The 13,874-nt window shown below is 40.1% G+C and overlaps 1 protein-coding gene across 2 annotated transcripts in view; it reads right to left on the minus strand.

Annotated features, from left to right (window-relative positions):
- Window positions 1-13,874, minus strand: part of Trpm1 (transient receptor potential cation channel subfamily M member 1) — a 129,908-nt gene that overhangs the window by 56,296 nt on the left and 59,738 nt on the right. For both annotated transcript variants that reach the window (XM_077799379.1, XM_077799378.1), the window contains exons 3-10: window positions 12,654-12,849; window positions 11,155-11,368; window positions 9,995-10,119; window positions 8,879-9,050; window positions 5,609-5,783; window positions 5,043-5,166; window positions 4,183-4,255; window positions 3,238-3,338 (exon numbers count right to left, since the gene is read on the minus strand). In XM_077799379.1, coding sequence (XP_077655505.1) covers window positions 3,238-3,338; window positions 4,183-4,255; window positions 5,043-5,166; window positions 5,609-5,783; window positions 8,879-9,050; window positions 9,995-10,119; window positions 11,155-11,368; window positions 12,654-12,849 — 1,180 coding nt within the window. The remainder of the gene's footprint in view (window positions 1-3,237; window positions 3,339-4,182; window positions 4,256-5,042; window positions 5,167-5,608; window positions 5,784-8,878; window positions 9,051-9,994; window positions 10,120-11,154; window positions 11,369-12,653; window positions 12,850-13,874) is intronic.

Consider the following 13,874-nt stretch of genomic DNA (forward strand, 5'->3'; position numbering starts at 1 on the left):
TTCCATTTCAATCCCCTCAGGGATGAGAAAAGCCCTGTTAGCAAAATAGGCTCCCCTACTAACTCAGCAATCCCATCCCCCATTCCGAAACGTGAATAGGTAACCAAGGGTCTACAACACTTAAGAAAGTGATATCTGAAGCCAACAGCAGTGCAATAGACTTCAAGAGCATCCAGGGCAGCTGGGTTTGAAATCATAGGATTTGAAAGATTCTCTAAGAAGAAATGAACAGTAATGATGAAGACAATAGAAAAATCTTAATGATGTGAAGGCAAATTAAGAAGATAAAAAGAGAATTAATTAGAAATGCAAAGAAAAACCAGAACTGCCTTTCCTTATCTTTGAGTTCAAGTTTACTGTGAGGTTCAGTAGTGAACAATCTTTCAGCAATCAGGACAATGTAAAATCTGTTGGTTTCTCCATTTTTAGAGGCCAAGTATGAAAGCTCCATGAGCAAGATATTGACAGAACTTTTAATAAAAATTAAAGAATGGTTTGTAAACATTATTGGCCACATAAATAGCAAGGCTGATTGCATTAGGAAGGCTGATGGTATAAGGAGAAATAAAAAGTTGATTTCCTCATTTTACAAAATGAGAGTCTGAAACTGATGAAACAAGTGGAGGGTGTCATGTATTCTTTACCTTTATAAATGTGACCAGTGAAACAATTAAACAGGTAGCTGTCAAATCCAGGAGGAACAGGGAGAGGTGGAAGAAGTGCAAGAGAGTTTCGTCCTTCTATTTCCAAATGAAGAATTGGCGGATATGTCTACATGTGTAATTAATCAAGAAACAATGATAAAACGCATTTTGTCGATGTACACAAGCAACTGCCAGGAAACAGTAGAGACAGTTAAATTATTTGGGAGGTGGGACAGGGAACCTTCTGCTTGTGATTGTATGCTCATTTTCATTATTTGATTTTAAAACCATATTTATATATTAACTGAAAAATAGAAAGTGAAGAATACCCAGTCTTATTAAAGTAGCATTAGAAAGATGGCTGGAAAACATTTAACACTAATAATATTGAGTGGGGGAAAAAGTTATAAAACAAACACAGTATTGTGGATTTTCTAGTTCTATGGTGGGGGCATGAACAATTGCCTGACTGAGTTTTAGATACTTTCTTCAGATTACTTGTTGCCTTTGTCTCGAGAGGATCAGATGCAGGCAGTCAAGTTAGGTCAGGCAGGTCCATTTTTCTAGAGTTAATCACCAAGTGCTCCAACTGATACCTGGTTAGCTCTTTCTATAATTTGGAAAACATAGTTCTTCCTCTCTCTCTGTAGATGACCTGGAAAGCTGCTTTTAAAAATAATAAAGTGGGGCTGGGGATGTGGCTCAAGCGGTAGCGCGCTTGCCTGGCATGCACGGGGTGCTGGGTTCGATCCTCAGCACCACATAAAAATAAAATAAAGATGTTATGTCCACCGAAAAAAACTAAAAAATAAATATTAAAAAATTCTCTCTCCCTCTCAAAAATAATAATAATAATAATAAAGCAAAGATACCGGATGGGGGGACATTCCTCCTAAACAGAAAGTCTCAAGACATTCTTGAGTATCAAGCCCTTCCTTTGCAATTCATTCTGGAATCTTCTAGGTTCTCTGCCACAGCATTCTGTCTCATAGCCATTCATGAAATAATTCATTTTGCTTTGAATTCCTTTACCAAGAGTTGAGAAACCAAAATATTAGAAAGAGATTAAAGTGTTTAAGGTATCATACCATTTTTCTTAATTTAGGTAATTCAATAAGCAACATGCACAAACACCCCTTTTCCCAACATCTTATTTAACAGACTTATTCATAAATTGTTCATACCAGTTTGATAAAAAGTTGTTATAAAAAGTGAAGTGCATTTGAACAGCAAAATTCTAGGCATGTTTTGAGAAATATGATTTTTAAAAAGCCTGACATGAATCCTCTAAATACCCTACCCTCATGTGTAAGGAGGAGAGTCCTTTCCAAACCAAAATTCCCTCTGAAACCAAATCTGAAGAACAGATCAAAGAAGCTGCTTTGACTAAAGAAATAAGAGGCCCAGAACTACTTATCACACATGGCCATTATTTACACACATACACACACACATCCCACCCATATGTATACGTACACAAAATCAATATATACGTATGTTTATATGTATGCATTTATTTATTTAAAATCAGCTTTTTTTTAATTGTAGATGAACAAATACCTTTATTTTATTTGTTTATTTTTATGTAGTGCTGGGGATTGATCCCAGTGCCTTACATATGCTAGGCAAGTGCTCTACCACTGATCTACAACCCCAGCCCCTGTATGCATTTATATACATATATACCTATATTCATATATATGTATCTCCACTTTTAACACTCACAGCCACACACAAAATATTCCCCAACCATGTACACCCCCCCATACACAGCTTGTCCCATATCACATCACACACACTTATTGTACTTTCCAACTACCCCATACTCTGTCTCTCCTCACTATACATCTCCACAATCATAAACAAACAAAATATCCCCCAACCTCACACACACTATACCACCCATGGTCCATACATTATTCACTAATTCATCATAATATCACATAGACACCCCCTTATGCACATGACATATCCACAACTTATCTCACACACAGACATTCCGTCACATATTACACATCATCCATGCTAAACCCCCACCCCCATACTTTACACACGCATACACAGACATCACACACTAAACTGCATATGCATCACGCCACACATCACACCTCCACACATCCCACACATATGTGGCATACAATAATTAAACCACACGACAAACACTAAAAATGCTCCACAGAAAGACCACATACACAACTCATACACATAGTTCTCTAGGCCTCCAGGGTTTCATGAAACATAATTGAAAAATCAATGCCATGGTTGGAAGTATTGTATTTAATTTTAATGAGCTATTCTCTCTTCCTTTTTTCATTTTTAAAAGGGTAAAGACCCACTTTGACCAACAATGATAAAAGATTTTTTGGTTAGTTTCCCCAAAGAAGATCAGCTTGAATCTGAAATTAGTGCTCATAGCTCTTAATTCATTTTTGTTCTTGGAAGTTAAATAGCACCTAATAATCTTAGTGATCATCCATCAGATCATTAGAAACCCCAGATTATTTCCTGAGATCCATGTCACAAAGGGGAATGTACTAATATCATCTTTACAAAGTCACAATAAATGATATGGATTGAAAACACTTAGTTTCACCGGCCAATGGGGCCCAAAGACAAAGATCTGACTTCGTGCTATGTCAACACGGTTCCAAGCCAGTGCCAAGCTCAGCTGATCTGGAGCCGATGCATTGGTTCCTGGAAAGGCAAGAAGTAAGAGTGATTTTTCACTCTATGCCTGGCATCACCTGGGTTAGGCAGGTGCTGGGCAGTAAGCAGATGCTCCCTTTGGAACTAACTGCTGCCTTTGTTTTCACTCCTGATTACTACTAAGGCCCAGGCTAAGCACTCCACATTCTCCAAGAGCTTCCTGAGAAGAAGGTGGAGCCAATCTCTTCCCATGCCAGCTCTGCATCATCTCCATGGGAGGAACAGAGGAGGAATCTAGTAACTCAAGAGATCATCTGCAAAAGGGAAGGGACTTTGGGATTGCCCAGATATCTGCCAGGCCAAGGGGCAACACCCCCTTCAAGAGTACCGAGCCCTTTGGCCCACATGAAGACCAGTGTGGCACTGTCAGGCAGCCAGCCCACAGTGACCCCCTTCTCACGGCCCCAGTGTAGCTGAGAGGCAGGGAAGAAGTATGCATCCCAGAGTAGAAGCTGTCTCACAGGTGCCTGTTCCAAGCCTGTCATTATAGGCAGGATAGGGAAATTGAACAGAGCCCTGCAGAATGCAGTGATGCAAAGGAACCCCAGTTCATGTTTACACTGTGAATAGAAGCCCTCAATGGACCAGTTACAAATGGAAATGGTTTTGACTTCAGCCCACCATGGTCCATGGGCACCTACAGACCCCTGCTCTTCAGAAACCCATTTGGAGTCTTATTCTAGTGTGGTTTTGTGCTGAGATTACTCCAGGCAGCATAGCTGGCTCAGAGTTCTGAAACCAAGAGACACAATCCCCAGGTAGAGAAGAGAGAGATGGCCCCAGGCCAGCCTGGCATTGAAAGGACAGGAATCACCGTTTCCTGAGAGCTCACCTTTGAGCAGCGCAGTTAAAATTGCCATCTCCACGTCCTGCTGACCCTCGGAACCCATTCTAAACACAGTGACCTGAAAATAAATGCATTGTGAAGAAAGTTAAAGTGAGAGAGAGAGTTGAAAACAAGAGTCTGGGTAGAGGTGCTTTAAAAAAAAAAAAACAACCACAGAGACTGATGTGTGATGAGATGATTCAGAGAACTGAACAATTTCAAACCAAGTCTTTTTGATTTCCAGGAGTTACAACTTCGCTCTTACTGACTGTGAATTCTTGCCTGGATTCTGATTTTATCATTTATGTGATCTGCTCCAACCCTTGAGAAGGGGAAGCCCATTCAGGGTTTACACTCCAATATCCAAATAGCCACCTGGGATGATAAAAGCATATCTAATCCAATAGGACATATTTATAGGAAATTTTTAAATTAAAAAATTTAAAGATGCCTTCTTATTTGCACAAGGAGTCCTCATTTCCTATGAACACAGGAAGTAAGAAGTGGGAGACAATTATGACATTTGGAAAGTGAAATGATTTCAACTTTGTAAGCACATCGAAGGGTGTTATATGCTATTCTCCCCCAAGTCTTGAAATCTGATTCATATTTTGAAACACTAAGCTGTGTGATGCAACCTCATATTTGCTAACGTCTGAAAGCACCTGGGACCCGCCGCTGTGTGATCTTGTTCTGCTTCCATCACGTGGACACAACCATCAATTTAGTGTGGATTTGTAAACTGCCTCTTGGAAGAGGCTGAACTAAAATATGAACAACTCCATCAAGCGCACATGGGCAGAATTAGAAAAGGAAACATAATTCTCTCTGTGGAGATTGTTTGGAAATAAATTCAAGACACTTACGAGTTCTTTCTTCTTCATGCACTCCATTATAATTGCAAACAGCTGATGTGATTGTGTCTTACTGTAATTAAATGTTTTCTGAATGGTAACTAGAAGCTGATCCCTGAGGGACTCATTTATTATCCTGTTCAAAGGAAATGCAAAAGAGAACAAAACAAAGCAAGTTCAACTCATTTTTTAATCTATCAGACATCTCTATATTCTTCTGTTATTTTTTATTTGAAACTATTGGAGGAGGGTATCTCTGCATAGAAGACAAAAAAAAAAAAGTCACCGTGGTCAAAAAATGCATTCACACTTGTCTCAAATTCCAGCCTTGTTGTAAACCTTATAAGGAAAATGAAGTTGGAAAGGAGAGTATTCTGCCAGAGAGAGAATTCTGTCAGAAACAAGATGCTCCTGACAGCTCCCTCCCTCGCATGCTGACCTTGGGAATGGGAGAGGAGATCTAGCAAATCTTCCTCAGTTAAGCATTTTTGGAATGTCTAAGCAGATCACTTCAGATGTTCTCTTTGGCCTAACAAGGCATTAAGAACCCACCCTTCATCACACATCAGAAATCCTACCCTCCTTCTTCACAGTACTTGTGTGCAAAGGACAAAATATCCGAGGCTCGTCCACTGCCATCACAGACCACCACGGGGACTGGAGGGTCTTCTCGGAGGTATTCCAAGACAATGGAAACCACGTTAGGGCCCCCTTCCACCACGAGGCCCACGACCGGCACACCCTGCCCCAGTCCTGCAACACAAACCACATTCACTGTTCGGACCGATGTTTAGCACCTTTTACAGTCTCATTTTAATTCCTGAAACATGGTGAAGAGTACAAATTTTTCAACTTGACAGATGCTCCAGGTGGCATTCATATTTACCCTGAGGTGGAAAGGAATTCAGGCACATCATGATTGTTTTCATTTTTGCATTCAAACCTTGTATGATGGTCTCACTGGAAAACCCAGAAACTCAAAAATCCTAAACTTTCTGACTCCCCTGTGGTTGAACTCCATGTATAACATACAGGTGAGCCCTGAGAAGCACTGGACTATGCTCTGCCCTCTCTGTCCTGCCCTAGGGGTCTGAAATTCCCACCTGACTGGCTTTCCCTTAAAGAATGAAGCAGTGAAAGGGGGTCTAGGCCAGAAACAGGAGAGCTCACTTCAGTCCCTGGTCTTTCCCAAAGTAGTCTTAAATAAAAAAATAAAAAGTTGGGGATATTGCTCAGTGGTTAAACACCCCTGGGTTCAATCCCCAGTACAAACCAAAACTAAAACCAAAACCAAAACAAAACAAAAACACCCTTGGGCCAATTACCAAACCACCATGAGACTTAGATGACCATTTGTAAAAGGTGAATAATTACTAAGATCCCCTTCTCTCTTGAAGGAGCAAGAGATCTAAAATGGAAGAAAATCTTTGGCTATCAAAGCATATTGCAAACTTTAAGTAGCATGTAAATATGGTAGGTTGGTGTTATTTTTTCTGCCTTCAGTGCCTACAATAAGGTAGTCCAGGCTGAGCAACCCTAATCTGAAAATCTGAAAGCCCATAAGGAGAATGTTTCAACTTTCAGATTTTGGAATTCTGGATGAGGTACGCTCACCTAGTCTCTGCAAGTATTCCCAAATCTGAAAACTCTGAAATCTGAAACAATTCAGGTCCAGAGAATTTCAGATTAGGGATAATCAACCCATAAATGATCTTAGAAACAAACCCACTGACTACTATTAGCCCATCGATTAAAGGATTATTCCCTGAGTATTCCTTCTCCCTTAAAAAAAATCAGATAATAGGATTCTCTAAGAACACAATAGTTGCATGCTAATAACTTGTAAAACCAGCAGAATGGGCTCTAGGAAGCAGGAAGTGACAGGGGATTCTAGGAAGCTGGAATTCTGAGTGAGTGGATAGAGACAAATATGCCTTCTCCACAATGTTCAAAGAACTGACCAGGACTGATTATACAGTTGTCCCTCAGTGGTTCCAGGACTTGCCCCTTGTGAATACCAAAATCTGAGGCTACTCAAGTCCTTTGTATAAGATGTTGTACTATCATATCAAAACTACACAAATCTCCCATACACTTTAAGTCATTGTTAGTTGACTTACAATACCTAATACAATGCAAATACTATGTAAATAATTATTATCCTGTATTGGTTAGGGAATAATGGTAAGGTGGAAAAAAAGGCTGTACATGTGCAGTAAAGATGCAGTTTTTACTCCTGAATATTTCCCATCTGCAGTTGTTCAAATCCCTGGAGGCAGGGCCCAGGGATATGCAGGGCTGGCTGTACTCTGAGACTATTTCACCAGATGTCTGTTAATGATGGGAATTAATTGATTAACATTAGCAAACAACAACTAAGAAAAGTATCCTTGGTGCCACAGTTCTCAAGAGCTTCACATAAAATCTTCTAGTACAGGTTATGAGAAGATTTGAGAGTTTCAAGTAGGTGAAGTCAGAGTTTGTGGCTTGCTTTCACAGTGCATTTCTATGTCAGGGATGCTTAAATAGTTTGAGATATTTTTCTGTCTTATACAGGAATAATTACAGTTAGGTTCATTTCAGCAAATAAGCAATGAAAGTCTGTTTTATACCAAGTCCTAAAAAAGAGATACTGGAAAATGGATTGAGATGGCATAAACTCTGCCCTTGAGATTTCCAACCCAAGCTAGGATTGGGGTTTTAAAGCTTCAGTAATATGGTGGCCAGATCACCTTCTTTTATAGAAAAATAATAGAACTGGTTTTTCTTGGCTTAGGCTGGACTTCCTGAAGCTGCATGCTGTGGGAAGTGACGACTGAGCACCCCTTTGCTGTCCCTGCCCCACTCAAAGCCCTAGGCAAAGGATGACAAAGGGAAGCCCACAAGTCACATGATCAAGTGAAGTTGGGCAACGTGAAAACTTTCAGGTCCAGGAAAATTTAAAATGTTAATAGCAAAAACCAGTTCAACCAATTTATCCATCAAGATCTGTTGCTCAGAAACCTACAAGTTTTTGTAGTAGGTCATCCCCATTCTAACCACTTAAGCAGTATCACAATCCTTTAAATTATGCTCTACAACGATCATTTAACAGGCCTAGATTGCCTTGCACAAAAACCTCACCAGTTATGGTAAAAACAAAATATTCTTTAGGATCCTTTAGCAATTGTTTGACAGTAAGAATTGTTGGGAAGAGGGGCATGTCCAAAAAGAGTACACCAGTTATTTTAATTCTAACCAGTTCTTATTGTTTCATCTGGTTGGATTCATTTCTTTTATCTCTAGTTTGAGCTCCGATGTCTCCCAGCAGTGACTATTCCCCCTCGGGATGTGCACCTGAACCAGCAAGGATGATGAAGAAAATGGCCCCTGCAGCCCTCTCTAATAGGTCTTCCCTTCTGGTCATCTTAGTCTGGGTGAGATACTCGGAGTTGTAGAGATATTTAATAACGTTTAACACTTATTATCTGATGTAAGAAATCATACTAGATCTTTGAGTGAGAATTGCTTTTTTCCTGTTAAAGCTTTTAAAAAATAATGACAGTAATTACAGGGAGAAAGAACCACAGGGCAACATGATGAATGCTGCCATCACCATGACAACAACAGCAAGGTTGTTTCTTGCACCAACATGTGAACTTGGAGCAAAACATCACATGGAGCTCAGTGAATTCATGTTGGCAGGTGGCTAAGACATAAGGTCTAAACAAGTCATTTTCTATTGATCTAGCAAGAATCAAGGTTAAGGCTTTCAATAGCCTTGGGCAATTTCCTTCTCAGCTTGGTTTTCATGATCATGATCGTGGTGTCAGTCCAGTGGTGGTACTGTGGTCTTGACTAGAACTTACTTGTGTTAATCTTCTGCAGAGAGATGTGCTTTTCCAGCTGCCTCCGCAGCTTCACCTCAGCACCATATTTGCCCAGGGTGCCATTATCAGCCAGGATGAAGTGAGTGTGAGAGTTGTTGAGCACAGAGAGCTTACTCAGAGGGTTGGACATGGTCTGGTACACTCTTGTTACCTGACAAAATGCACAACATGAATCAGAGCTGCAGAACTTTAATATTAAGACTAATGGGGAAACAAATGGAATACACGTGCTTGTAATGACTACACTTAAACCCATTCTCACTTCTATATCCTACTTATTTAAGGTTTTTTTTTTCCAATTGCTCTATTAAGACAGCAAAAACAATTGTATACCTAGCTATTTATTACAGAAAAATGAAAATTCATATTAACACAAAATCCTGAACACAAATGTATTTTGAAGCTTCATTCATAATTGACCCACTGCAATGACCCAGATGTCTTTCAACAGATAAATAGCCAAACCATCTGTGATAAGTCCATACCTTAAACTAGCACTCAGCAATAACAAGGAAGGAACTATTTTTTTTTTAGATATTTTTAGTTATAGATGGACCCAATACTTTTATTTTATTTATTTATATGTGGTGCTGAGGATTGAACCCAGTGCCTCACACATGCCAGGCAAGAGCTCTACAACTGAGCCACACCCAGCCAAGGAAGGAACTATTGATACATATGACAATCTGGAGGAATGTTATGCAGAGTGGAAAAAAAATTTCCAAAGGTTTTATACTGTATGATCCCATTTATGTAATATTCTTGAACTGATAAAATTACAGAGATGTGTGGTACATTAGTGGTTGCCAGGAGATAAGGAGGAAGTGGAGGTGGGAAGGAATTAGATATAGATATTAAAGGGCAACAGAAGGGATCCTTGTGTTGATGGAAATGTTCTGTACCTTAACTGTATGTCACTGTCCTGACTGTGATGTTGTACTATTGCTTTGCAAGATGCAAAACCTGGAGGAATGGGCAAAAGGTGGATGGGAGCTTTCTTTTCTGTTTCCTACAACTGCATGTGAATCTATAATTATCGAAAAATACAGACTTCAGTTTTTAAAAATTGTCAATGTCTTCAGAGAACACACTTACATCCTTTCCAACCAGGTCTTCCTTATTCTCCACCATGCCCCATGGAGCAATTCCTATAGCACAGACCCGGCCTCTGGACTTGGAGGAATGATCTTTCAAGGCATCCCCCACATGGCTGATGACACCTGTGAGCAGCCATGAGTCACATTTTAGTCACTTCTGCTTCCCCTCACATCACACCACCAGTCATGAACTTCAGAGACAACTTCTATGAACTCCTACGTTCCCTATGGAACAGGGATGAATGAGACATAGTTCTCTTTATCAGAGCTTATACTAACTGCTAGTCCTGCTTTCTGTCCTTGAAAAGGGAAAACAAAAACAAACCAAAGCAACTGGTCAGTGACTTACTGTACATGTTTCTAAAACCTAAAGATGAATGTCATTGGGGTCTTTTTTTTGTCAGTCCTTGACTGTATTCAGCTAAAGATGAGAACCAGACCACCTGGCATGTTTCTTAACCTTTCTATGCCTCAGTTTACTGTACTGTGAACTGGAGAAAGGATTTTTGAACAGTCTAATTGAAGATGATGCTCACCCAGGGAAATGTGCATAGTAGGTGACCCAGAGATATTACTATTGTTACTATTATTATTGTGTAGTTTGGATCTTGAATGTCCCCCAAAGACCCATGTGTTGAAGGCTTGGTCCTTGACTTGGCGCTGTTGGAAAGTGGTGGGAACTTTAAGAGGTGGGGCCTAGTGTACAGTCTTTAGGCCACTGGGGATGTGCCCTTAAGGGGATTGCAGGACTCCAGTCTCTTCTTCTCTTTTTTGTTGCTGGTCTTGATGTTTTCGTATTCCCACCATGAATTGAACCTATACACTATCACTGGATCAAAACAATGGAGCCAACTAACTGTGGACTAAAACATCTAAAACTGTAAACCAAAATAAACTTTTTCTCTTTTTTAGTTCATTGTTTCAGGCATTTGTTGTAGTGATGGAAAGCTAACAGAATTATGACATTTGCTGTTTAAACAAAATGCATCATACCAAAATTTTTTTTTTAATCTATGGAATAAAGACTTCACTTTTGTCACAATTAACATCAAGATGCAACATATTTTGTCTTCTGACCATTATTACTAGGAAGCTTTTGGGGGTCCACAGTGAGTTCTGGGTATGTACATTTACAGTGAAGGAAGGGCCTGCTCTTACCAGTGCTGACGCCCCCTGTGAAGATCCAGGCCCCTGTGGTCATGGCGGCCTTGATCAGACCTTTCCCAAACACCTGCTTCAGCTTGGGCTGCATCTCAAAGTTCTGGAGACCACCATGCACGGATATTAAGAGCTTGGGGAGTTCCAGCTGCCAGTCTTTCACCATGAGATGAAGCAGGGAATCTGGCTTGGTGTCATAGGATACACGGATATACTGTAAAAGAGTGTGTGATACTCAGCATCTGTTCTTGGTTTTGCTTCTCGTGTCAGGGGGTGCAGGGTTATTGCTCATGTTCAAGTAGGAGTTGGCTGTCTTGTCTCTCTCTCTCTGTGTCCCAGAGACCCCTGTGTGGGTCTGTAGCTGAGTGACTAAAAGCAACTTTGGGAGGAGTTGTCAGGGTTAATGAATAAAAATACCAGATACTCAATATGGTGGTCCAAATATTTGTCTTTCCCCAACATGCATATATTGAAACTTTATCCCCAATGAAAATATTAATAGATTAACTTACAGGAGGTGACTAACCCACCTCCTAAAGGCTAATGAATAATGCCCTGAGGTCCAAGGGAGTTTGTTTACTCCTTCTTTCTTGTGAGTATCTATGAAGCAGAGGGTGAGACTTTACTAGACACTAAATCTGCTGACACCTTCATCTTGGACTTCTTAGCTTCTAGAACTGTGAGCAATAAATTTCTGTTGTTTATAAATTACCCAGTCTAAAATATTTAGTTATAGCAACTGAACAGACTAATTCACTCAGTTAAATTTGAATTTTAGATGAATAATGAAAAATATTTTAATACAATATTTCTACTAAATGCAATACAGCATGCAATATTTAGGACATACTTGTATTAAAAAATAATATGTTGCTTTTCTGAAATTTAAACTGAGTATCCTTTATTTTATCTGGCAACAATAACCTTGGAAGAATTAATTCCAAAGCTAGCTTAGCTAGAACAATGATCCAAGAAGTTGGACAAGGATATTATTGAATGAGTGGGAAAGGAGATCGTGGTCCCACATCTGAATATAACCACCTCCTCAAGGTGAAGGAGTTAATTATCAGAGACCTTAGTCTTTATAAGCTGCTTCTTCATGTCTTGCTAATATGTAGAGTGTCCCTATTCCAGAAGACCCTGTATTGTGGTATTTGGAATACATCTGAATTTTATTTGAGTGATGATTTCAGACTAGTGAAATAAAATGAAATTTCAAAAATGGTCTGACTGGGCACATGGAGTATTATTCCAAATTGACTGAAAAAACACGCGCCTGGAATCTTTGAGAAACTGCGTGTTCTGTACAATGATGTCCAGTCTCCAAGTCTCATTGCTAAAAATCCATGGGCACAGATATATTCCTTGGCTTTGTAGTGAAATATCTAGGAGGAACTGAACCACACAACCCGTGAAGGTATCTGTAGCTGGGAGTTGGGGGACAGCCCCTGATGAAAGCTGTGGTTCCCATGGCATCATGTCCGAGTGCCCCCCCTTACCATGGCTTTATTGAAGTATCCGCCACCCTGAAATTCAAGAATCCCATAGGAATCTGTTGGGTAGCTCTGAGTGTGTTTGCTGACAGACCATTTTTCTGGCTGAGTCTCCGCCTGTTTGTTCTCCTCTTCATTTTTGCTGGGTGTTGCACTAGGCAGAGGGGGGATATGCTGGTTGATTAGTTGACCACAGCAACACCTGGGGAAAAAAAAAAAAAGCAAAGAAAGGTCTTTTACTTGTTGTCATTTCTGTTTTTTTTTTTTTTTTCCAGTACCGGTGATTAACCCCGGAGCACTCTATTTTTTATTTTGAGACAGGTCTTGCTCAGTGGCCCAGGGCTGGTCTTCAACTTGTTATCCTACCAAGTCACTGGGATTACAGGAGTGTGTCACCACGCTGGGTAAAGCAGAGTCTTTCAAAAAAACATTTTTCTCTTTTCCCTTCTATTAGCAAAAGTAAATTAACCTGAATAGGTGAGTTGGGCCCAATCAGAGGTACTTATTCAGATAGATAATCCATGCTTATCTATTCATATACTATTCTATTTATATTGGATGACTACCCTTCCTTGCTGGACATATTTTAAATATTTTTTAAGAGAGAGAGAGAGAGAATTTTTTAAATATTTATTTTTTAGTTTTTGGCAGATATAACATCTTTGTGGTGCTGAGGATCGAACCCGGGCCGCACGCATGCCAGGCGAGCGCGATACCGCTTGAGCCACCAGCCCTTTAAATATTTTTGATGTCTTGATGACATTCATATGAGCTAAACATGCTGGACATTAATGAATATTCTGTGATGTAATGCAATCATGCCCTCTGAACATAGGATTGACCTTCCAGAACTTAGCAAAACATTTCTCTACCCGGTAATATTGGAAGTATTCCAATAAGTACCAGAATGTCTTTTCCTGCCCTGAGCAGCTGTGCCATTGGGCAATAACCTACCCTGGCTTCAGGGATCTCATTCTATAGCATCTCTCCATGACTCAGCCAGCCTTGTGTGCTCTCATGGTGTTCTCTCTTCCAGCTTTCTCCGTCCAAGATCCTTATTCTTGTGTAGCTTCCTTTCCTAGCAGCCTAGCTTAGGGTTTCCTTTGTCACTCCGTCACTTTCAGCTGCCACATATTTATGTGAACTAGATCCACCAAAACTTGAAATGTCTGCTTGGAAGAACAGCAGAATTCCAAGCAGTAGCCTGGAGTGATGTCTTGCTGCAGA

The sequence above is a fragment of the Urocitellus parryii genome, chromosome 6 (assembly GCF_045843805.1).
Source record: "Urocitellus parryii isolate mUroPar1 chromosome 6, mUroPar1.hap1, whole genome shotgun sequence".
NCBI classification, from domain to species: Eukaryota; Metazoa; Chordata; class Mammalia; order Rodentia; family Sciuridae; genus Urocitellus; species Urocitellus parryii.